The sequence below is a fragment of the Equus przewalskii genome, chromosome 3, assembly GCF_037783145.1.
Source record: "Equus przewalskii isolate Varuska chromosome 3, EquPr2, whole genome shotgun sequence".
NCBI classification, from domain to species: Eukaryota; Metazoa; Chordata; class Mammalia; order Perissodactyla; family Equidae; genus Equus; species Equus przewalskii.
The window spans coordinates 23,541,535-23,567,888 of record NC_091833.1 but is presented as its reverse complement, the minus strand read 5'-3'; the positions used below and the strand labels follow the sequence as shown (position 1 = coordinate 23,567,888).

The 26,354-nt window shown below is 43.3% G+C and overlaps 1 protein-coding gene across 3 annotated transcripts; it reads left to right on the top strand.

Annotated features, from left to right (window-relative positions):
* The first annotated feature begins 1,928 nt into the window (after window positions 1-1,928).
* Window positions 1,929-24,396, top strand: MLKL (mixed lineage kinase domain like pseudokinase). Of its 3 annotated transcripts, none has more exons than XM_008534107.2 (11): window positions 3,528-3,925; window positions 7,799-8,267; window positions 11,474-11,548; window positions 12,390-12,573; window positions 14,706-14,803; window positions 15,916-16,051; window positions 18,623-18,707; window positions 20,549-20,700; window positions 20,910-20,959; window positions 21,213-21,353; window positions 22,868-24,396. In XM_008534107.2, exons 1-11 carry the CDS (start codon window positions 3,734-3,736, stop codon window positions 22,915-22,917), a joined length of 1,632 nt encoding a protein of 543 aa, XP_008532329.2. In that variant the 5' UTR covers window positions 3,528-3,733; the 3' UTR covers window positions 22,918-24,396. The 3 variants fall into 3 exon arrangements, with proteins under 3 accessions (XP_008532331.2, XP_008532329.2, XP_008532330.2); XM_008534108.2 differs by having other exon boundaries at window positions 3,586-3,925; window positions 7,809-8,267; XM_008534109.2 differs by lacking the exons at window positions 20,549-20,700; window positions 20,910-20,959; window positions 21,213-21,353; window positions 22,868-24,396 and adding an exon at window positions 20,099-20,268 and having other exon boundaries at window positions 1,929-3,925.
* The last annotated feature ends 1,958 nt before the right edge of the window (window positions 24,397-26,354 follow it).

Below are 26,354 nucleotides of genomic sequence, written 5' to 3'. Positions count from 1 at the left end.
CAATCCAATTTAATTCTTTTGCATGTGAATATCCAGTTTTCCCAACACCATTTGTTGAAGAGACCATCCTTTCCCCATTGTGTATGCTTGGCACCCTTGTCAAAGATCAGTTGACTGGGGCCGGCCCCGTGGCGCAGTGGTTAAGTTCGCACATTCTGCTTCTCGGCGCCCTGGGGTTCACCGGTTCGGATCCTGGGAACGGACATGGCACCTCTAGGCAAAAGCTATGCTGTGGTAGGCGTCCCACATATAAAGTAGAGGAAGATGGGCATGGATGTTAGCTCAGGGCCAGTCTTCCTCAGCAAAAAGTGGAGGATTGGCAGTAGTTAGCTCAAGGCTGATCTTCCTCAAAAAAAAAAAAAGAAAGAAAGAAAGAAAGATCAGTGTACATGTGTGGATTTATTTCTGGATTCTCTATTCTGTTCCATTGGTCTGTATGTTGGCGTTTATGCTTTGATTCCTATAGCTTTGTAATATATTTTGAAATTGGAAAGTGTGATACCTCCAGTTTTGTTTTTTCTCAAGAATGATTTGGCTATTTGTGGTCTTTTGTGGTTCCATATTAATTTTAGAATTCTTTTTCTATTTATGTAAAAAATGACATTTGGGTTTTGATAGGTATCGCATTGAACCTGTAGATTGCTTTGAGGAGCATAGACATTTTAACAATACTAAGTCTTCCAATCCATGAACACAGGATGTCTTTCCTTTTGTTTGTGTCTTTAATTTCCTTCATCAATATTTTGTAGTTTTCAGTGTACATCTTTCACTCCCTTAGTTAGTTTATTCCTAGGTATTTTATTCTTTTTGGTGCTATTGTAAACAGGATTGTTTTCCTAATTTCCTTTCCAAATAGTTTGTCATTAGTATATAGAAACACAACTGATTTTGTATGTTGATTTTGTAAACTGCAACTTCACTGAATTTGCTTATTAGTTCTAATAGGGTTTTTATGGAGTCTTTAGTGTTTTCTGTGTATAAGATCATATTATCTGCAAACAGGGACAACTTTACTTCCTCTTTTCCCATTTGGATGTTTTTCATTTCCTTTTCCTGCCTAATTGCTCTGGCTAGGACTTCCAGTACTGTGTTGAATAGAAGTGGTTAAAGTAGCCATTCTTGCTTTATTCCTGATCTTGGAGGAAAAGCTTTCAGTTTTTCACTGTTGAGTATGATGTTAGCTGTGGGTTTGTCATATATGGTCTTTATTATGTTGAGAGAATTCCTTTCTATTCCTAGTTTGTTGAGAGCTTTTGTTATGAAAGAGTGTTGAATTTTGTGGAACACTTTTTCTGCATCTATTGAAATGATCATGTGTTTTTATCCTTTATTCTGTTAATGTGGTGTGTCATATTAATTGATTTTCATATGTTGAACCATTCATGCATCCCAGGAATAAATCCCACTTGGTCATGGTGTGTGATCCTTTTAATGTGCTGTTGGATTTGGTTTGCTAGTATTTTGTTGAGGATTTTTGCACCTATATTCATCAGGGATATTGGCCTGTAGTTTTCTTTTCTTGTGGTATCTTTGTCAGGCTTTGGTATCAGGGTAATGCTGGCCTCGTAAATGAGTTTATAAGTATTCTCTCTTCTTCAATTTTTTTCAAAAGTTTGAGAAGGATTGGTGTTAATTATTTTTAAAGGGTTCCATAGAATTTGCCAGTAAAGCCATCCGGCCCTGGGCTTTTGTTGTTGGGATGTTTTTTAATTACTGATTCAGTCTTCATACTAGTTATAGATCTGTTCAGACTTTCTTTTTTTTTTAGAGAGAGATTTTATTTTTCCTTTTTCTCCCAAAGCTGCCTGGTACATAGGTGTGTATTTTTAGTTGTGGGTCTTTCTAGTTGTGGTATGTGGGATGCCACCTCAGCATGGCTTGATGAGCGATGCCATGTCCGCGTCCAGGATTTGAACTGGTGAAACTCTGGGCCACCGAAGCAGAGCTCACGAACTTAATCACTTGGCCATGGGGCCCTGTTCAGACTTTCTCTTTCCTCATGATTTAGTCTTAGTAGGCTGTATGTTTCTAGGAATTTATCCATTTCTTCTAGGTTATCCAGTTTGTTGGCGTACAATTGTTCATCATAGTCTCTTATGATTCTTTTTATTTCTGTGACATGAATTGTAATGTCTTTCACTTATGATTTTATTTATTTTAATCTCTTTCTTTTTTCTTGGTCTAGCTAAGGGTTTGTTGATTTTGTTTATCTTTTCTTTTAAAAAAACTCAGTTTCATTGGGTTTTTTCTATTTTCTAGTTCATTTATTTCTGCTCTAATATTTGTTATTTCCTTCCTTCTGACTGTGGGCTTAATTTTGTTCTTCTTTCTCTAGCCCCTTAAAGTGTAAAGTTAGGTTGTTTATTTAAGATTTTTCTTCTTTTTTAACGTAGATATTTATCACTATGAACTACTCTCTTAGTACTGCTTTTGCTGCATCCCATAGGTTGTGGTATGTTGTGTTTCATTTTCATTTGTCTTGAGGTGTTTTCTAATTTTCTTTTGATTTCTTCTTTGACACAATGGTTGTTTAAGTGCTGTTTAATTTCTATGTATTTGTTAATTTTTCCTTCTGCTGATTTCTAGTTTCATTCCATTATGGTCAGAAAAGGTACTTGGTATGATTTCAAGCTTCTTGAAATTGTTAAGATTTATTGTGATCTCACATGTGACCTATCCTGGGCAGAATGGAAGCTGCCTCTTGCTCCAGAGCGTTGTGCTCCAGACCTCCCCAAGGAATCTGGCTGAAGGTAGAATCCACTGAGACCACATCCTTGCTTAGTGTTTTTTCTCCCCCCTGCCCTATCCTACCCTCTGTCCTGAGAGCCTTCCTTCAATAAATCACATGTACCTGAATCTCTCTCTCAGGCTCTGCTTCTAGAGAAGCTGACCTAAGATAAGAAGAAAACTAATGATGCGATAGATGGGGAACAATAGCAGGGGCAAAAAAGTGAATAAACAAACACCCCAGACATCCTCAACCCCTGCCTTCCCAATCCATAACATCTTTTTGTACAATCCAAGTCTGTCCTTTCAGAGTAAAATAGCCTGATGAGAAAATGAATGACATCACTTAGACTTTCCAGCTGGGGGCACAGCTAACTTTAATAAAACACATCTCACACTGTAACAGAAAGCTCTGCAATGACCTTAGAGGAGGAAGTGCTCTTTTTCCCACTTAGGTGTGTGTCCCCACCACACCCCAACCCCCTTCTCAAACACAGAGAAGCAGACACAAGAACCTTCTATCTGGCTCCCACAGTTTTTTGCCCATCCAATCCTTCTCATATTGTGTCCTGGTTATAATAGTTCCCTGGGACCTTATTCCTTTCTGAATCCCCAGCCCCAAGCAGAGAGCCTGGCACCCATGAGTACTCTATAACAGAGTGAATTTGGGAGGGTAGGGAGAGTGTCTAAAGGACAGGAGGAGAACACCAGGAGGAAGGAAGGAGGCTTCCCTATGAAATGCCTGGAAAAGGGTTCTAGGGAGCCAGGCGTCGTGAGCCTGGTGATTGGCAGCAAGAACCACGTGCAAAGCTCCAAGGAAACGCGTTAGACTTCCCTGCCCATGTCCCAGCCCAGGGGCAGTGGCCTTTGGAGGGTGCAAGACTGACAGCCGTTCAAAGGCTGATTGGAGGGACCCGTGTAGGGGCTGGACTTAGGCACAACGTGCCGTCTCGAGTTTCACTTCGGAAGGAAGCAGAACCGCCCCGCCACAGCTGGCGCCGCCCGTATGAAATCCCGCACTGCCTTCAAGAGCACAGAGCGCCGGGTACTCGAGGGAAGGAGGCTCTGGACTCGCAACCCCCCCGCCTCGCGTCTGCAGACTTCTCCCCTGGGCAGCAGGCAGCAGGCAGCGTTCGGAGAAGCCTGTGTCTTCCTGGAACTTTCTGGAACACATTGGACGCCTTCGGGAGGGACGAGGGTGAGTCTGCGGGGCCTCCCGGGGCGCGCTCGAGCCCCAGAGGCGGGGTGGGGGGGGAGGAGGGGCGGCGCAGAGGGGCTGCAGCCGGATTCCCGGGCAGTGATGGGAGAACCCGGGGTAGGGATGAGGGTGACTTATAGTCCGCTTTTCTGGAACTCAGGACCCAGTTGGTTTCGTTTCCTCCGCTCTGATGGTGAAGTTACTCAGGTCTCTCTGCTTCCTGCTAAGGAAGAAGCGGAGCAGGGGTGGGGATCAAGGTGGAGATCGGGGAGCGGCCTCGGGAACCTGGCTCAGAAAAATTGCACCAACAGCCCTAGACAGGCGAACTCCCGGTTGTCAGTGGGGAAATTACCAACATGGATAATTCCAGTTCTTTTTGTGTGTTTCTGAGGAAGATTGGTCCTGAGCTAACATCTGTGCCAATCCTCTACTTTGTGTGGGATGCCGCCACAGCGTGGCTTGACCAGCAGCGCTATGTCCACGCCCGGGATCCGAAATTGCGAATCCCTGGCTGCCGAAGCGGAGCGCGGACTTAACCACTATGCCACCCAGCTCGGGGATCCATTTTAGGCACAGGGAGAATAGCCTGACGTGAAATGTAGCTTCAGAAAAGGAGTGCCTCATACCATTTTTTATTGTAGGGGAGAGGGAAATGGCACCGGAGTTCTTTTTGGGTTTATATTGTTACTACCATTTTAAGATTTTTCACTTTTAAAACATATGAACACATTCTTATCAGAGTTGTTAGTAGTTTTTACATATTAGAAACAGCACGGCAATGAACAGCTTAGTATCCGTCTATCTATATACATACAAGCTTTTCTACAGCATAAATTCCTAGAAATTCACAGTGTTGGGTCAAAGTATATATGTAGTTATAGTCCCTTTGAGCCTTTCAATATCTTTATCATATGCTTAATAAGCCCTAAACGATTTTGGTTAATTCAATTTTTAATATTTTAATATCTTATAGGTAAGTCCCTTTATTTACCTGTTTTTTTAAATCATGGTTATGGCTACTAATTTTCTCTTTCAAATGAACTTTACGATCATTTGGTTTCAATACCAAAATATACCATTGGGAATCTTATTGAAACCGCGTTAAATTGGGTTTACATTTGGGAAGGATTGGCAGATTTGTCATTTTTAGTCTTACCAACCAGAAATGTAACAATTCTCTCCATTTCTTCAAGCTTTGATTTGTGTGATTTTCTTCATACCGTCCCATCACTTTTCCTATAAAATTTATTGTTTTAAATTGCCATTTAATGAAATATTTTTCCCATTATCTTTTCTGACTGGTTATTGCGGAGATATGGCTTTTTGATGAGGCTACTAATAAGATAATTGGAGCTTGGAGCTATGCGGCTGAAATCCACAAGATTCCCTGAGCAACGCTTTCACATGTATTTCTGTCTCCGGAGGACCAGAGAAAGATGTAAAGCCCATTGCCCTCCCAGTCCCAAGAAATGGCCTTGAAGTCATCTGCTTAGCAACTGGGAATAGCTGGATACCCTGAGATCCATTGAGTCTTTTTAGTCATTCCTTAATACCTATTTCCCTTGCCAGGTCAATGCAACTCTAAGGCAACAAAAATGAAAGTCTATCAATTGATTGCTTATCTCAGTTCACTTTTGCTAGTTTCTTACTCATATTTTAAAGCCAGATTTGGGTTCCAGGCCAATTATCTTCTCCAAATGGCTATCTGATCTGTAAAATGGTGATAATGTGTGTCCAACCTGTTTCATTGAGCTGTTGAGATTAACTTTGTTTAAAAGTACATTGGAAACTGTTTCCATGGCCTTGTACTTATTTAAATGCAATCTCCCTGAATTTCAGTATCTTTATCTATAGCACGACGAAAACCACAGTGAGCTCGTGATTCCAAAGCAGTTAGCATGTGTTAGGTCAATAGGGAGATTTGTGATCATCGTTGTTATGATCATTCATTCCTGAACCCAGTTGCCTTGAGTTGCAAGTATAACAAACATGATTCAAACTGGCTTAAACAATAAGCAAGGTTATTGGTTCGTGAAACCTGTAATTGAGGAATGAGGTAGACTTCAGGGTCAGTTCAAACCAGTGGCTCAATGTTGTCATCAAAGACTCAGATTTTTCTTTTCTTTCCATCCTGCCATCCATAGGTTAGCTTCGTTCCAAGGCTTTAGGATCCAGGCTTCATGCTTTCTCTCTCATATTCAGAGAAGAGAAAGAGAGGTTAAGAGTTAGAAGCTGGCTTCCCAGGCTGTCTTAGGGAAGCTCCCCAGCAAATAGTCTTCTCCGCTCAAATTGGCCCAGGTGCCCAGTTTTGAACTAATCACTGTGATAGGCTATTAGGAATTGTCTGATGGCTTAGATTGAAGTTTCTGAACCTGCCCTGTTGACATTTTGTGCTGGATAATTCTTTGTTGGCGGGGGTGGGGGGGGCGAGAGGGGGCTGTCCTATGCCTTGTAGCACCCTGACCTCTGCCCGCTAGATGTCAGTAGCACCCGTTCCCCATCTGTGGCAACCAGAAATGTCTCCAGACATTGCCAAAAGTCCCAAGAGGGGCAAAGTCACCTTCGATGGAAAACCCCTGGCTTAGACACACGATGTCTCACCCCTGGAACCAGGGGTGGGACCATTCCCTGCAAACTCATTGCTGAATGGGGAAGGAGCAGATAGCTACTGAAAACCTGGTCAGTAATAGGAAGTAGAGAAATGGATGCTGTGTGGGGAAACACAAATGTCCACCACAATTTCTCTGAGCCTGGAAAACCTTAGAATCTTTAGTGCAAATACCTCTTGGGGGGGCAGCACTTGCAACATGAGGTCTTATTGATTTTAGGCCAATGAGGAGGCTGGAACCAATTCGCAGCTTGCTAAAAATGGGGTAGAGAGGGCTTGGGGTGAGGACTAGGGAGGCAGGGATGCTCGAGCATTGGGAAAAGAGACAGAAAGGTATATTTGAGATTGACAGAATCCAACTTCTATTATTATCCTGAATATCCTTGGCCAACTGTGGGCAAGGTTGCAAATTGGGGCTTCATGGGCAATATCCAGTTGGCAAACATGTTTTATTTGACCTACACAGTGTTGGACTGCGTAGGTTTTAAAACATTTTTCGACTTAGCCGCAGGATTTTAAATTGGGAGATTGAACACAAAAATCCAGATTATGACTGCTCTTTGAAAGCTGGGAGATCTTCCACCACTGGGCCCTTTATCCTTGAAGAGCATCAGTTGGTGACTTGCTGGGTAACATTTGCCTACTTTAGACAGGGCTTGAGCTTTCCAACCCACCATCCTATTGCCATCCATATCCTTTGACAGGATGCATTTGTTAGGACAGGCTCAACTGATGTAACAAATCGGCCCCAAAATATAATGGCTCAAATGCAATAGAAATTTATTCCCTGCTCACTTAACAGTCCATGGCAGACATTCCAGGCCTGTGAGCCAATCTCCTCCAAGCAATGATTCAGGGATCCAGGATTCTTCCTTCTTGGGACTCTGCTTTCCTTCTTGGGGCTATACCACACCTAGGGCTGCATCATCCTAGCATCCAGGTGACAGTGCGTAAAGGAGACAAACCTGCCTCAGCCCAAAGTAGCATATATCATATCCACTCATACCACATTGGTGAGGACTAGTCACATGGCCACATCAAGTCACAAGAAAGGCTGGGAGATATAGCTGGGCCCACACTTCCTGGCTTTAACTCTGTTACTGTGGAAGGACAGAATAGATTTCAGTGGACATCAGGCTGTCTCTACCTTACATGAAAATAGTGGGGAGACCTCTTCAGCCATTTAAATCACAGACATCCTTGATGTTCTTTTAGCCCAGTAGTAAATATGCAGGAGATCCTGGGACTTAAACAAGTTCCGTCAGTTTCTTCTAGGTATGGATAAACTGGGGCAGATCACCTCCTTGGGCCAGATTATCTACAAACAGTGTAACGAGATGAAATACTGCCAGAAACAGTGCCAGCGTCTAGGGCAACGTGTCAATGGCCTGCTGCAGCCTCTGCAAATGCTCCAGACCGAAGGAGGGAGGAGCCTGCCTGATAAGATAATCAATGCCCTGGACCGTTTCCATGCTGTCCTCCAGGAAGCCCAGGGGCGGATACATGAGTTCAGCAATAAACCCAGTATCTTGAAGTTTCTAACAGCAGGGCATGAGAAAATACTCTTCAGTGAAGTGAATGAAAGGCTGAGAGATGTCTGGGAAGAGTTCTCACTGCAACTTCAGGTGGATCAACGGATCCTTCTTTCAAGCATCAGACAAAAAGCGTCCTGGCAACAGGAAGATCAGCAGGATGCAGAGGAAGACAGGAAAGTCTTCCAAAAGCTGGAAAGTGGTAAGGTTTTGGTGGGGGGTGGGGGAAAGGGAGTGCAAATGGGGGCATATTAATTTCATTTTGATTTACCAAAGGAGCAGGAAGGCTGAAGACATTTGAGTAGATGTCTATTTATATGACTCGGAACTCCTAACGTCCCTGGGCCTGGATATGGTGGGGGCCGGTGAAATTTGGGCAAGCCAACGGGCAAAAGGGAGGGGAGATAATACTGATGCCTCTTCTTTGCCTTTCCATTCTCTTTTTGATGTGATACCTGAAATTCCAGAAGCTAATTCCTTCCAGCCTTAGTTTATCCAGGATCTTCAGTTAATATGTAAATTATCCAGGAGGAAGAATTAACTAATTAACTAAGCAAACACAAATTGAGAATCTCCTGTGTGCCAGACACTGTTCTAAGTGTTGAGGATACACACAGAGCAAAATAGATGAGATCTCTGCCCTCATGGAACATGAAGTCTGCAGATAGAGGGCTAAGTAAATTGTTTTATTGAAAGGCAATGAAAGTCGTAAGTGGGGTGGGGAGGTGGAAATGGACAGTGGGTGCAGAGAGAGTGGTCAGGGAAAGCCTCTCTGATGGGGTGACATTTGAATGAACACCTTGAATAATGAGAAGGAGCAAGCCATGTGAAGATGAAGGAGAGGTGCACTCCAGGCGGAGACAATGGTGAGTGTGAAGACCCCGAGGTGGGAATAAGTTGGTATGTACAAAGAACAGCCAGAGGGCCAGGATAACTTCAGTGTGGTTGGCAAGGGAGAGAGTGGAGTCAGATGAAAGTGGGGAACCGTAGGCCAAAAGATAAAGGAGCAAGGTCATGCAGGGCTGTGTAGGCATGATAAGAATTTTAGATTTTATTCTAAGAGTCATAGGTAGCCACTGAAGGAAGGTCCTTAAACTTGGGCCTGTCATGATTTGACTTGTATTAAAAGAAAATCACTCAGGCTGTCATGTGGCAAATGGACCGTACTGATGTGTATTAGTCAATTATTGCTGCACTGATGCTGCACAACAAACCATACCAAACTCAGAGGCTTAAAACAATGGTTATTAATTCTCATTCTCACGAATCTGTGGATCTATTGAGGTTCTCCTCATCTCATGTGGGCTTGTCTGGGCTTGACTCCAGGCACCAGGTCCAATTTGGGTCTATCCATGTGTCCCACTCTGGAGCCAAGGCTGAAGAAGCAGTGAGTACCCAGAGAATGTTCTTGTGGCAGAATTGCAACAAGGCAAGCCCAACTGTGCCAGGACATTTGAAACTTCTACTTGTATCACGTCCACTACCATCCAAAGCAAGTCACATGGCCAAAGCCAACATGAAGGGACAGGAAGTACAAAGTGCCTGTTATGAGGCTATGGCCAGGGTGTGGATGTATGTTCCTCCTCCTACATTGGGAGTGAAGAACTCGGACTAATAATTCAACATACCCCTGCGGACCAAGAGTGGGAGTTGAGCCCAGTTAGGAGACCACTATAGAGCCCATGTAAGAGATGACCATGGCTTAAACTAGAATGGCCCTAGTTTGACTTAGTGGAGGACAAGTTTCTAAGGGGATGAGATGTGGGCTAGGTTCGAGTGGGGGATGACAGTGGAGCCATGGCCAGCAGAAGAAGGAAGAGGGCGGAAGAATGGAAACAAATGTGGTCTCTTTACGCTTTTACAGATCCTGGTGATATGAATTCCAAATCCTTCCCTCTTGTAAGGATTATGGGTGGAGAAAGAGGAAGGAGGAGAGGGTAAAGGACATTTGGATGAATCTTCTGGGCACCAGAGCCCAGAGGAAGAACTGTTCTGCCACCTGGATGGGGAGGGCAGTCCATCCCAAGTCATATCAGCAGGAGAGACTCCAGCAGGACAAATCAGGTCTGGGGAGACCTGAAGAAAAAATGCATCTTTTTCTGGATAACAGAAAGTGAAGCATTTGTAATCCCCCAAACAAACAGCTGCTGCCAAGGAGAAAGAGAGTCAGAGACTGGGTTAGAGGGAAGTTGGGGCGGGGTAGAGGCTGACCCAGCTGAAGAGCAGGATTGGTCCCTGACCTTCCTAATCTTCTGTACTCATCGGTCCATTTCCTGGTGGAGGTGGGAGGCATATTGGTGTCATCAACTTAGAGGAAAGGATTTACTTCCTGTTCTCGCTTTTAAATTTTGTAAAAACATTTCTGTTACGTAATACATTCCCATGGTACAAAATTCAAAAGGTACAAAAAAGGCCCAGCATGAGAAGAAAGTCTCCCACTCACCCTTGACATCAAGGTATATTGACTCACCTTGACATCAAGTGTATGTATTTTGTTGTTGTTACACAATCGGCCACATACTGACACACTGTTCTGCTTCTTGCTTTTTTCATTAAATAATCTTGAATATTCTTCTGTGTAAATATCCATAGAGTTGTCTAGTATTTCTTCGTGTACATGGACCAGATATATTTAAGCAGCTCCCTAGTGATGGGCATTTGTGTCCAATTTTTAACTATTGTAAATAATCCTGCAATGAGATCTTTGTATATATTTGAGGATATCTTTAGGAAAATTCCCAGAAGTGGAATTACTGGGTCTAATTGCTGGATCAAAGAGTATGAGCATTTTCAATTTGGATAGAGGTTGCCAGATTACCCTCCACAGAGGTTACACAAATTTCACTCCTACCAACAATGTATAGAGAGTGTCTGTTTCTCCATACTTTTTTCCATTAGAGGCTTTCCTGGTTTTAGCACTGAAGGTCTCATGTCCACAGAACTCCTCAGTCCTGGGAAAACCAGGATGGTTGGCCACTCTATATAGTATGTTATCAATTTTTAAACATATTTCTGAGTATATAAATCAGGATAGGTTAGATTATGCTGTGGTTAAAAAAAAACTATCAAAACTTCAATGTCTTAAGGAAACAAAAGCTTATTTCTCATTCAGGCAAAGTCCAGGAGACTCTCCAATGTCACTGTCTTCCTTCCAGTATATTTCAATATTTTGGCACTTTTTTGTTGACACGAACTTCCCTGACATCTCTTTCACTTCATTTTTTGGCCAAAGCAAGTCACACGGCCAGGCTTCAAGGCACTTCCTGTGTGCTTAGAAGTAGAAAGATAAATATTTTTCAGCAGTAATAATTCCTACCACAATGAATTTGACAGGTGAAAAAACAGTATCTCTGTGTGCTTTTAATTAGCATTTCTATTTTTGAGTATTTGCTACTCTTTTTCCTGCAGGAGATGAAATTGTAGAAGCTTCATTGAGAAAATTGGAAATCAGCATAGAAGAAACCGGGAGAATCGTGAGGCAATGTGAGTTATCATGTGCCCTGCTACCTCTGACTGTCCCCAAACTAGAAGTCATTTGTTTACTAGGAACTCCGGCCTGCCCCTACCCCCATCCTTGTCTGTTTTCTGGGCTAGATGGCTGGAAGCAGCTAACAGGTTTTGGGATGTGCTCGTGGCTAGCCCAGGCTTTTGTCCATAGAGCAGCATTTGAAGGGAGCTTCTTGACCAGCAAGATATCTTCTAGCACCTGTCAAAGTGCTGAAAACTTCCTTTAGATAGCATCACACCTTCAATCCTTTTGCTGAATTTGTAAGAAGAAATTCATATCAAATTTTAAATGCTCATTCATTCATTCAACAAAACTGAGAGTATCTGCTTTATGACAGAACCTGTACATAGAGGAAACTAAGATGCAGAGAAGGACCCTGCCTTCCAGGAGCTCACAGCCATGGGGTGGAGGAAGGGAGAGGGAAGAGAGACATGTGAACACATAACAGTAGTGGAGTTACTGAGCCTGAACTATGTATCTAAGTATTAGAACTGAAATGACTAGACAAGATGCTAAATGCTCAAGTGCCAAGTGAAAGAGACGGGTAGAAATGGAGATTTAGGCTGGAGAGACAGGCAGGATTTGAAGAGGAGAGAAAGGACACATTTCTGTTAACCATCCAGCTGTGTCTTTACCAGTCACTCAGAGGCATTGGCACCTCTCCCCTAGATGCATCAATCGGACACTCCAGCCAGTGCCAGCTTTGGTTTATGGTGTAAGGGCTTCCCACTCACGTGTTCCAAAGATGCCTCTTTCCCTTAGGACACCTTCCTCAGCTCATTGACTCTATTTCCTTTTCTCCCTGGCTGAGGTCAGACTTACAGAAACCCATGAAGGAGATCCCACAAGATCAAATCAAGGAGATTAAGAAAGAGGAGCTTTCAGGATGGGATGGGATCCCACTAACGAAAGGTGAATTCAGCACACTTTATAAAGGAGAATACCACAAATCTCCAGTGGCCATAAAAGTATTCAGCAAATCACAGGCCAGAAGCATTGGGTAAGTCCTTTTGTATAGTTGTCTCATGCATCATTCCACTTCCTCCCTATAACTTCCCAAGGAGAGAGGGACATTGTCTCCATTTTTAGGTGGGGAAAGCCCAGCCCCAAAGGGTTAAATGACTTGCCTTCCACTATTAAGGAGCAGAGCCTACGCTTAATTGCATGTCTTCTCACCTCAATACTAGAAACTTCTGTCTTTTATTCATGTATTTTTAAAAATCTTTTCTCTTTCATTCATGTTTCTCAGTTCCCCATCCTCCCACCACAGACAATAAAGTGTTTTGCTTGTATGTGTTCTTGCAAAATGTGTGTTGTCATTACATGTGCATACATTTTCATTTTTCACAAATGGTAGCGTTGTATGTCTGTTTCCTGCTTTTCTTACTTTTTGCACTCAGCATCATGGACTTGTAGTCCTTTCCTTCTGATTGCTGTCCGTGGTGTAGACCCACATTTTAGCTATTTTTCCAGTTATGGAACCCAATCTGTTTCCAACTTTTCGCCACCAAAAATAATATGATATATGCCTTTATGGACCTGTGTGGGAATTTCTTTGGGCTATATTGCCAGGAGAGGAACTGATGGATCATAGGATTTGCGTATATGAAATTGACTAAGTTCTACCTGATAATTCTTCACAATGGATTGAATACACCTACTCTCCCACCAGCAATGACTGAAAGCTCTGTAGTTGCATGTCTCCACCAACCCTTGGTATTATCCAGCTTTCTAATTTTTTTCATCCTTATAGTTATAAAGTAATATCTTATACTTATTATAATTTGCATTTCTCTGTTTACTAATGAATTCGAACATTTTTTTTCTTATGACTTAGCTATTTGGGTTTCCACTTCTATATAGTGCCTGTTCATATCCTCTGCCCTTTTTTCTGTCACAGTTGCTGTTGTTGTCTTGTCAGTTTGTAGAAGATCCTATGTATTGTGGAAATTAATCACTTGTCAGTTTTAAGTATTCCAAAGGTCGTCTCTCATCACGTTATCTACATTTTAATTTTGTCCATGGTGTCCATCATCAAACAGACCTCTTAAATTTTGTTGTAATCAAATCCACCAAAATTTGTGCTCTTGAGGAGCCCTTCCCCAACCCTAGGTGGCAAAGTTATTCCAGATTTTCTTCTATTAATTTTACAGTTTTATTTTTCACATTTAGGCTTTAAGCTTGCAGGAATCCACCTTTGTATGTGATGTTATATAGGGCCTAGTTTTATTTTTGTCCACATGGTGAGTCCATTTTCTCTACACCATCTATTAAATGTCCTTCCCTGTTGATTTTTGGTGCCCCATTTATTGTATGTGAAGTTTCTATTTAGACATGGATGGGGCTCTGATCTCTCTCACCTGTTCCACTGGTCAACTTGCCTGTCTTTGTACCATTAACACACTGTGTTTTGTTTTGTTTTGTTTTTATTATGACTTTGTAGTAATTCTCAATATCTAGTAAGGCATCTCCTTCTTCTTGACTCTTCTTTCTCAGGGTGACTTAGCTAAGTGAGTATCAGAGAAAGTTTATCACATTCTTCAAAATACACATTGAGATTTTGACTGAGATTATATTTAACAGCTTTATTGAGATATCATTTACATACCATAAGATTCACTCATTTAAAGTGTACAATTTAATGGCTTTTAATATATTTATAGCGTTGTGCAATGATCACCACAATATAATTTTAGAACATTTTCATCATCCCCAAAAGAAGCTCTATGCCCATTAGCAGTCACCTCCCATTCACTCCCACCCACCAACTCTAGCCCTAGGCAACTGCTAATGTACTTTCTGTTTCTATAGATTTGCCTATTCTGGACATTTCACACAAATGGAATAATACAATATGTGGACTTTTGTGTCTGGCTTCTTTCACTTAGCATGACATTTTTAAGGTAAATCTGTGTTGTAGCATGTATCGTACATGCTAATTCTGCTGCCAAATACATCTAAGGGGTTCCATATGCTGCCATCAGTGACCAAGCTCATCCCAGCACCAGTTCTCACCCCAGGAGATGCTGACAGTCCCTCCCGCCCCACACATACACAGACAATCACTACACCAGATGTTCTCTGGGGGACCTTCCAGTCCTGAAATCTTAATTTCCCCTTTTATCCTCATAGAATAGTGAGGCATACTTTCAATAATGAGATCAGAACCATGAAGAAATTTGATTCTCCCAACATCCTGCGTATATTTGGGATTTGCATTGATGAAACAGGTAAGGGTGCTTCTGGGATAGGTCATGCTCTTGGTGGTCTGTCATATATCTTCTGTGCTATAATGTGTTGCATTTTTAAAGAACAGTCAAAGGGGCAAAATCTACACAGTGGTATTACTATCAACATTAATTTGTTTCCACTCCCAGGATGCAAGTTCCCATCTTCTTTCTTGAGAAGAGGGCTTGAAGCTGGCTTCAGCCAGAGGGCTGGTTTGCACTGATGTGGCCATGTCTCCTACCAGCCCACTGGGAACTGAGAGGGCACTTGTTCAGATGTTGCCCTAGGTGATGGGTGCATTTCGTTGCTATCAAATATAAGGCTGACTGACCTAAACAAGAAATCTAACCTTGATCGTCATCGGTGTAGATTAAGCCTAAAAACTAAATTAACCGCCTCTTTGCCAAGAACCTGATGTGTCAGCTTCTTTTTAATTTTTATTTTTTAATGTGGCCGCGTTTTCCCTCACGGCATGGCTTCTCCTGCTGGTTCTGTTTTGCTGCTCTTGCCTACAGAAAGGACAGAGCAACCCCCATTTTATCCCCTCTGGAAGTTTCTCCACAGCCTCAGGTGACCTGATTTTGGGGCTTAGAATTCCAGCCTGAACGAAAACTTCCAGTGACGTTTATTCTCCTGGGTGACGACTGAGTGACTGACACTGTGTGTGTTGGTTCCTGCATCTCAGGCCCATGACTTGAGACCTCGGCTTCTTGTCTGAGTTTCCCTCACCTCACCAGCCCCTGAAGTCTGTGCATCATTCCTTCCTTCCACACATATTTACTCAGCTCCTTGTGAGCACTGTATGAATAAAACAGACTCTGTACTCTTGGGGCTTACAGTTGAGTGGGGGGGACATTACTCAAGTAGCTAAGCCAAATGTAGAATTATGACATACCCTATACCACGAAGAAGAGGTATGGGAACTCTGCAGGTATTTGACCCATTCAAGGAGGTCGGGGAGCAAACTGTGTGAGATGGGGATAGAGGGTGGGGGAGAAATGAGACTCGCAGCAGAGCTGAGTCTGTCTCTGTAGAGAGAGGGGGAGGTGGGCTGCAGAAAGTGAGAGCTCTGAGTGGAGCAGGATCCTCATAGTGTTTGGCTCCTTTCCATCAGTGACCCCACCTCAATTCTCCATCGTCATGGAGTACTGTGAGCTCGGGACCCTGCGAGAACTGCTGGACAAGGACAAGGACATCATATTTGCTCTGCGCATCGTCCTGGTCCTGCAGGCAGCCAAAGGCTTGTACAGGTACCAGAGGGGGTGAAAGGGCACCGAGAAGAACGGAATGAGTCTGTCTCCCCTGCTGATAATCCCAGATGTGATGAGAGAACAGGCTGGAAGCCCCACGAGTCTCGCCTTCCATAAGCTGTTTTCTACTTACTCTGATTAGAACACCTTAGACAGGAGGGAAAAGGAGGCTTTGCCCAGTGAGCACCAGCTCACAGAATTGAGGGTGGAATTTATTGTCCAGGCTGCTCTTATGGAGCTGGACAGATCTTACTCTTAAGGTGGCCAGATTTAGCAAATAAAAATACAAAATCCTAGGGCTGGCCCACAGCATAGTGATTAAGTTCTGTGTGCTCTGCTCCAGCGGCCTGGGTTCATGGGTTCGGATGCTGGGTGCAGACCTATACCACTCATCAGCCATGTTGTGGTGGCGACCCACATATAAAGTAGAGGAGGATTGGCACAGATGTTAGCTCAGGGGTAGTCTTCCTCAAGCAAAAAAAGAGGAAGATTGACTATAGATGTTAGCTCAGGGTGAATCTTCCTCAGCAAAAAAAAAAAAAAAAAAAGCAAAATAAAACAAAACATCAAGATGCTCAGTTAGGGCCAGCCCCAGTGGCTTAGATGGTAAGTTAGGCATGCTCCTCTTCGGCTGCTCAGGTTCAGTTCCTGGGCATTGACCTACACCACTCGTCTGTCAGTGGCCATGCTGTGGTAGTGGCTCACATACAAAAAGAGGAAAATTGGCAACAGATGTTAGCTCAGGGCAAATCTTCCTCAGCAAACAAAAAAAAAAAGATGCCCAGTTAAATTTGAATTTCAGATAAGCAATGAATAATTTTTTAGTATAAATATGTCCCAAATATTACATAAGACATACTTTTACTAAAATTTCAGATATATAGAATTTCAGATAATTAATAAATAATTTTTTAGGAGATGTATGTCCCATGGAATTTTGGGACATATTTATACTAAAAAAATCCATTGATTATCCAAAATTCAAAATCAACTGGATGTCCTGTATTTTATCTGTCAACTCTACCTACTCTCATATAGTCTGTGCTTCCTTTAGCCCAAGGATCCCCAAAGGTCAGTCACTCACAGACCACTTCCATAGTTTCTACCATATCCACAATCCTGCTAGTATTATTTACTTCATATGTTTCCTTAAAATAGCTCACTTTTTAAGAAGCTAAATAAGTATAAGAAAAGGATACTTTCTATTATTACCATAAATTGGAAACTAGAATCACTTGCCACAAAAAGGTGACCACAAATGAAACCAAAACAACGTTATGAAATTCTGGCTGAATCATGCTGCCTGCCAAAGGTCCATAATTCAGACCCACGTTTTCTTTGTACAAAGGAGATATTAACAGATTTAGAGAGATGTTAAAGACACCTGACACCAACCAAGACTTTCTCCTTGATAGGATCAGAAAGACTGGAATAAATTGAAGAGAGAATAATTTTGTCACGATGTCATCTTGCATACCACTTATCCCGTACTTTTGGAGACCCTGCCTAGCTATTTCTTTGAAATCATAAAGTTTATTTCTTCTGGCCTCCCTACACTAGTGAGTTTTATAAGAAGTAATTTTGGACTGTAGGGAATACTGTCAGTGCCCCATCCAGACGGCCTCTTCGCCGGCTCTGCATATTCATCCCCCACTCGGCATGCTTTGCTGCTGACACCTCACGGCTGCCATCTACAGAGGACTATCCGTGGGCGCTGGAGCCCCTTTGCCCTTATACATAGCTGAAAGTGCCCATGAGTTTTATCTCCACCGTTCCTGTCTCAATCCCCCTTGCTCCCAGTCCATCGCCATTGAACAACAGGTGTGAGTACAAAAGTCCAGATTCTTTGCTTCATGCGGAACAAACCTTGAAGGGTAATTATCCTCCAGAGAGCCCCATGGGATCATGCTGAGGCTGGAACTTCAAGTGAAATCACACTTTCGCTTTATTCCTTCTTCTTCTCTATACTGCTTCCTCCACTCTCTTGCCAGTTTTGCCTAGCAATACCTTCTTAATAAATCACTTTGTACCCAAATCCTTGGCTCATGATCTGCTGCTGGGAGAACTCAACCTAAGGCAGTTACTATGATAATGACCAAGTTGGGATGCAGGGGCTCCATCAATCCAAAGCACTTACCACTTACTAAGTTGGAGGAAATCCCAGCTTCACATCCTGTTTCAACCAGAAGCATCCTAGGCATGGTCCAACCATCCAGCCATGCCTCTGGGCACTTTGATCTGCCCATCACTCCCTAGGCAGAGAACCAGAGAGGCACCTTCATCTTTCTCCACCTAACGTGACCTCTAGTACCAGATCATACACGCTCCCCAAGGACTGTCACACCCACTTGTCCAATGGACACTTGGGGTTCCATCTTAGCTCTGCTCTACACTCACAGTACACAACTGTCAAATCTCACTTCTGCATCCTGGTTTCCCCACCTATCCATGGATAGCTACCCATGAAGAAGGCGTGATACTGACCAGCCTCATTATCCCAGTAATGACTGTCAAGCCCCCAAGAAAGTCTGTGCAAAGGTCACTAATTCTCCTTGCCTTTGGTCATGTCAGGTTGCACCATTCGGAAGCATCTCCAGAACTCCACAGAAACATCAGCAGCACAAGCTTCCTGGTAACTGATGGCTACAAAGTGAAGGTGAGTGCAGCCTTCCAGGGGGTTCTTTGGATTTGGCCTGTGTGACTGGTGGTGGGAGAGGGACACGTTTCCTAGAAGTGCTGTGCCTGCTTGTTTCTCTGCCTTAACCTTAGAACTGAGCTCAACTCCTCCACTGGCTGGACACCTTTCTGTGTGCCCACCGCAGGACAGACTCAATCCTGTCTGCTGTTCTGATGCTTGTCTTCCCTCACTGCCTGCTTAGCAGGAATAGGCTAAGAGCCATTTCCCTTGAGGTGCTTGGACACCACCTCTACATCCCTCCAACACCCACCAAGGGATCTTCTTAGGTCCAACTAAGCATTCGGACTCACAGGACTGCCATAGGTCTCACTGATATTGGGAGTCACCTAGAAGGGTATCAGGCAGGAAACACAGCTTGCCAGCAGGGCAGCATCAAATCCTTCTCTCCAGTGGTAGTCCCCACAGCTGTCCCCACAGTCATCCAGGAGATATTTATTTTGCTTTTGCCCCAGGTGCTAGAGAAAGAGGCTCCCCTCAGGGGTGTGCAGGCCGTCCAGGGTAGAAGCCTCATGACCTACAGAAGTCAATATTCTCTTATAACGACTCTGGGCACACCTTCACGTGTCCCCACAAGGGGCATGCTAGTTATGAGTCACCACAAAGCCCAGCATCCCCATCAGCTCTTTATAGTCCCCGTTCCTCCTGACCCCCCACCTATAAGCAATTTACCAATCAACAGTCATTTTTTATCATCAGCAATATTACGTAGGAGCATAGGTGACAGTGTGCCTTTATCAGGTTCCCAGGGGAATGGAACCAAAAAGTTAACTGAAAGTCAGATTCTCAAATGGAAGAGGAAAATGTTTTGTTAATTCAATGTCCACAATTCCCAAATGCTAAAAGAATATTTTCTTTGTCATCCATTGATGGCTTTCTTTTTTCCAGCCTTATGAGCATCAGGAACAGCTTTCAAATAACAGAAGACAGGCCTTTTCCGCCTTTCGGATCCCTTTCCCCCTCACTGATATGATTTAAGTGCTCCCAAAGCACCATGTCTACACCACACTCATGGTGCTCATCCCACCTAACCGTAACATGTGTTATTCAGCCTTTCATCCCTGGTATCTAACATGGTGCCAGATGTCAGAGGATGTCAGTGCTCAGTGAACTTGTGAATGAAAGGGGGATGAGCCATCTAAATGTCTAATCCTTTTCCTGACTTTGCCCCCAGATTTGGGTATCTGGCTGAGTTTGGGGCTGGCAGCCCTTTGCACACTGATGGTGCTAATGACAGGTGTGCCGGGAGCAAGGAGAATATACACTGCCATTAACTATGCTGTGGCTTCAAAGAACATGGCGTTGGACATGCAGGGTTGGTGGGGTAACTTACAGTTATATTAAATCCAAAGGAACAGGCTGGCCACTCTATATGATCAGAAAGAAGAGAGGAGATGCTCCCAAGTCATTTTTTCATCTGCTCTGAGAGAAAGAAAGTCACGTGGTGACATAAGGAAGTTGAGTCTTCAGGTGAGAAAGCCCTGTATCTAACGTAGTAATACCAGAACAACTACAGCTCACCAAGTCTTACAGGTGCTTTACAGCCATTATCTCAAGTAACCTTCATTGTCCCATCTTATATAGAAGACACTTCTTTGTGTATCTCTTGGTCGATGTGCTGTAAGTTGAACCCATAATGCCAGTGCTGGAGTAGCCACACAGGCAGAGGACAGCACTGGAAATAAATCCCAGAGGCAAAAGACCATCCGCTGACGATTGTGTGTAGCACCAACTCCCTGCCCTCTACTCCACTCCCAAGATCGTGCTGTTTCTTTTTGTCTCTAAGTCACCTCTCTATCTAGCTTGCAGGATTTGAGTTGAGCAAAACACAGACTTCCATCAGTCGAGGAACTAAGGGAAAAGAAGCAGAGAGAGTCATTTCTGCAGCATACATCTCACCTGAGAGACTGGAAAATGTGTATCGTAAATATGACATAAAAGCTGAAATATACAGGTGTGTTCATGTTCTTGTGCAGATTCTAACTCAGATGAACAAGACGGGAAAGCCCAGGGCAAACCCCACCTTTGAGGACCATTGTAACTCAACTCTGTTGAGTGGGATCGGGTGGTAATCAGAAAATTCACTGAATTTTCTGGAAATGCCTAGAGGTGCATAGGAAAAGAGAAACATTATGGTTATTCAGTTTCTTGGTTTTCTTTTAGCTTTGGAATCGTCCTCTGGGAAATTGCCACTGGGAAGGTCCCTTTTGAAGGTAACCAGTGTGAAGCCTGGCTCAGATGATGCTGGGATTGGGTCTCCTTCCGATAGACTAGAAATTCCCATCAATGCTGTCCTGGGAGCGTTGTACTCCAATGTGGGCACTGCCTGGGCTGGTCAATGGGTCATTGGAAGCTCTTGTTTCTTCAATACTCAGAGTCTCTAGTTCTGATGCCAGCCATCAGCATCCAGAGAGATGTGTGCCAGATCAAATTTTTAAGCCTCCCATCCTATTGTTCCTATGCTAGGCTTTGATTCCAAGCAGATCTACCAGCGGGTGGTTATGGACCGGTACCAGGAGCCTCTGGGTGAAGACTGCCCTTCACAGTTGCAGGAGATTATTGATGACTGCCGGTCATATGAGCCCTCCAGGCGACCCTCTGTTAAAGGTAGACCTTTCTGGTCTAAAGAGCATGAGCCACACATGTGAAAGATTTCCTTTGTACTTCACAACCGGGGTGGTTTTGCCCCTCAGGGGACATTTGGCAATGTCTAAAGACATTTTGGGAGACTCGGGAGAGGTGGGGTGGGGTGGAGTGCGCTACTGGCATCTAGTGAATAGATGCTTCTCAACATCCTGCAATGCACAGGACAGCACCCTACAACAAAGAATTATCCAGCCCACGTATCAATGCTACAGAACTCCAGAAACCCCGCTCTAAGGGTGTGGTTTAGTCTAAAGTGTATTGAGAAGGCAGATTACTTCTCTAACCTATATTCTTTCTCCCTCTCTTTCCTTCCTCCTTCCCTTCCTGTCTCTTCCTTCCTTCTTTTCTTTTTTCAACATCCTGTGACTCCCTGCTTTTCACATTCCTCCCCCCTCCTCCAGGTGTAACCACTGTTCTAACTTTTGTGGTAAAAATTTATTTCTAGTTTTACAACTAGGTACACTATATTATTTGGTTTCTCATGTACAAGAACAAAAATGATATACTATATTCTACAATAACTTGCTCAACATCATGATTTGAAATTCATCCATGCTAATGTGATGGTTTCAACTCATTCATTTTCACTGCTTATAGTGGACCATTAGATAACCATGCACCTCACTTACCCATTCCACTATTGGTGGATATTTTAGTTGTTCCAGTACTTTGTTCTCAGGAACCATGCCCCTTTAAATAGTCTTATGCATATATCCTGGGGCACTCATGAGAGAGTATTTTGAGTTATAGACAAGGGGGTGGAGCACACTCATTATTGAAGATAAAATGCCTTGAGACACAAACTAAGGAGACAGGTGTCCAACCTTTTAAGGCAGTTCCCCAAGGACATCATCAGTATTTACAGACGTCTGTGGCATGAGGACTGTTCTTTAAGGCTGTCTCATAGGTGGTCCATTGGGAATCACTCTAACAGACACATGAGAGGGTATCTCATCCCTCACCCTTCCTCTCCCTTCACTACCATGCCTACCTTTTGGAGTGAAAAATCAAAATTGTGGCCTAGCTTCTATCTGAAACTTTCTCTTTGCCACCACAGAGCAGAAGAACAGACTCAATGGTGCTTCCTGAAGAATTAGCCTTCAGGGTGGAAGAGAAGCCGACAATGTTTTGTGTAGTACCTTCCTCTCCTTCAAACTCTCCCATGTCTTCTTCCTCCCTCTTCCAGGCTCTCTTACAACCCAGGGTCCTCCTGGTATTAGAGAATCTAATACCCGAGACTAATTCACACTAATGTGTGAGTTTATCCTTCCCACAAGCTATTTGTATTTAAAAGTTGACCAAGTAAGAGAGAACTTCATATCATAAAGGCATGAATGCAGATGGTGGTTTAGGCCCCAGCCAGACCCGGGGGAATGCAGTTTCTATACTATTGTGAAGAATAGAAACATCTTTATGTTTCTATCATAGCTGTCAGCTCCCTGCTGTTGTCTCACTTTCTGTTCACTTATTTACAGAAATCTTGGAGAAACTGTCTGACTTTCACCAAGCTGTGTATTCAAACTGAAACTCAGGAGTCCCTGGACAAGAAGCTGGAAGAGGCACAAGCTGGGCATCTGTCTCTCTCAAATCCTTTCATGAAGTTATTTATTGGTACAGATTGGCAGCACTTTTCTGTTACAAATAGAACACAATTCCAGTCATACTGAGCATATCCCACTCCAAATGATATTGTCAAAAATACCCCTCCAGTGGTAACTATGACAGACTCTTTGCAAAAATGTCCTCTCTCTCTGTATTCACATCTCTTGGCAATGTGACTTTGTAGCTCCTCCCGTCAAGAAGTGGAGTCTTCCTCCCCACCATTTGAATCTGGGCTAGCATCGTGACTTGCTTTGGCCAATAGAATGTAGAAGAAGTGATGGTGTGCCAGTTCTAAGCCTGGGTTTCAAGAGGCCTTACAAACTCCCACTCCCTCTCTGGGAACCTTACCCAGCCATGAACAAGCTGGGCTAGTGTGCTGGAGGATGAGAGACCTCATGGAGCAACCTGCCCCAGCTGAGGTCATACTAGCCCTGGTATCCCAACAGGTGACCCAGCCACATGTGTGAGCCCAGTCAAGGCCAGAAGAACCATACAGCTGAGCCAACCAAAACTGCCCGTTCACAAAATCATGAACCAAAGAAATTATTGTTGTCTTAAGCCACTAAATTTTGGGGTGGTTTGTTACACAATAATAGTAACTGAGAGAATGCTGTCCAATCCTTCCTCTTGCCCACTGAACTAAGTACAAACTGCCCATTTGGATAGCCATGGCCTTGTATCTCTGACCCCAACCTGACTTCCAATATCAAGTCCCAGAGTTCTCCTACCAGAGATTGAAAACTCTACTGCCTTTAGGGTCTAGGAGGGAATCTAAATGAGTGAGTTGAGCTTGGAGGTGACTTCAGGGAACACATGAGCTTTGTTAAGGACAGCCTCCACTCAGCTCCAGCCTATTTTTATCATGTAGGAATGGGATCCCAATGTTTCCAGAGCTTTCCGTTTTGTCAAAAGAAGCTGGAAATTCAGATTTTTTAAAGGTTGGGATCTCATCAAAAATTCTTTTAATGCCATATAGGAAAAACAAAATATATTAATCTAGGAACTCCCAGATTTTAATCTCTGCCAGACTCAAATCCCTCGTCTCCTGCATGTGGCCCATGTGTTCCAAATTTTTACACCTTTGCTTGGCGTGTATGCTTTACTAGGATACACTTACACTTATCTCTACATGTTGCTTTTTTTTCTTCTTTCTGCAACTCATCCCAAATCATTCAACAGCAAATGTGCTGGGCGTTGTTCTAATCACAGAGGAGACAACAATAAATAAAACACATTTGGGGTTTATTTTCTAGTATTCATCTCTGAGGAATAAAATTATGACTGATTTCTATTCTTTTTTATCTTTTACTTATTCTTGATTTCTTTTTTTAAACCTAGAACATGTTTTTCTATAAAGAAAAAGATGTAGATGAATAAACACGGACAGGTGGAACATTTAAAATGATTCTTTTTATTTATTTACTTATTTTTTAAAGATTGGACCTGAGCTAACATCTGCTGCAAATCTTTTTTTTTTCCTCTTTCCCCAAAAGCCCCCAGTACGCAGTTACACACTCCAGTTGTAGGTCCCTCCAGCTCCGCCACACGGGATGCCACCCCAGCATGGCCCAATGAGCAGTGCCAAGCCCATGCTGTCGGTGTCGTGATCCAATGTACACACCAGGATAGATGCGGAGAGGGCTGATGGCCACTCTGAGTTTATTATAACCAGCATTTCAATATATACATAGCTTACATCTGTTAAACATACACAGGTGTTCTGGATGAAGTAATTAGCGAATGCCAAGAATTCTTAGTGATTTTTCAAGGAGCCCTCCCTTGGCCTCTGTTTTGATATTATCATGTTATTGCTGTGCTCGTATATTTTTATCTCGGAGCAGGCAAGGTCTCTTAGGCAACGGCCCCTCCTGCTCCCGATATCGATATGTGTCTCCATCTGTGCCCCCAGGCGACCACGCCTGTCTTAGGTTGCCCCGCCCTGGGGGTCTTACCCATCTTTGGCTGACCGGCATTCTCACCTCTGGGTCACAGTTTGCTGGCAAGCCTTTTCCAGTGATTATTAACCCTTCCTGCATCAGGGGCGGCTACACATGCCCAGGATCTGAACCAGCGAAACCCTGGGCCACCAAAGTGGAGGGCACAAACCCAACCATTCAGCCACTGGACTGGCCCCTAAAATGATTCTTTTTTGGAGTTTACCATCAAGTACTACTATTTTCATCTTTAAAATCCTTTGTTCTTGGGGCCGGCCCCATGGCCTAGTGGTTAAGTTTGGCTCTCTCCGCTGTGGCAGAGCAGGTGTAGTTCCCAGGCATGGACCTACACCATTCAGTGGTGGCCATGCTGTGGCGGCAACCCACATACAAAATAGAGGAAGACTGGCATAGCTGTTAGCTCAGGGCAAATCTTCCTTAGCAAAAAAAAATAAAAAATAAAATAAATTCTTTGTTCACTTTACTGTAAGAGTTACAATGACAATTCTCCCTTGTAGATTAATTATTCACACTCTGGCAGACCCACAGGGAGAGGTGGATTCACTGTGAAACTATTAAACTTAATCTTCACGGCCCCTCACTTGCACAGGATATCCTCTCAGGCTCAGCACCTAATTTTTTCCTCAACATTTATTCATGAAAATTTCCAAATACACAGAAAAGTTAGTAGAATTATATTCTAAACACCTATATATGTACCACCTAAATTCTACAAGTAACAGTTTACTATATGTATTTTATCGCATACAAATCCGCCTGTCCATGCCTCTTTCTATCCACTAATCCATCCTAATTTTTATGCATTTAAAAGAAAATTTCAGACATCAGTACTATGATTAAAAAAAAGAAAGAAATCAAGCAAATCACCATGGACATATTTCTGAAAAGAGTGACATCTCTTTAAGAAGAGCCTCAGGCAGGCCCTTCAGGAGATATTCCAAAAGAAAGCATTTTGTTACTGTAGGAAATGATAACTTCATGTGTGTTGTTGCCCCTGAAGACTTTCCAGTGGGACAAGATGTGGAGGTGGAAGACAGTGATACTGATGATCCTGACCCTGTGTGGGCCTGGCTAATGTGCATGTTTGTGTCTTAGTTTTTAACAAAAAAGTTTAAAAAGTAAAAAAATTTTAAAAATTTTTAAAACACAGCTTACGGGGGCCGGCCCCTGGGCAAGTGGTTAAGTTCATGTGCACCACTTTGGCGGCTAAGGGTTTTGCCCATTCGGATCCTGGGCGCAGACTTAGCACCGCTCATCAGGCCATGCTGAGGCAGCGTCCTACATAGGACAGCCAACTATGTACTGAGAGGCTTTGGGGAGAAGAAGATGAAAAAAAAAAAGATTGGCAACAGACCTTAGCCCAGGGCCAATCTTTAAAAATAAATAAATAAATAAAAATTTTAAA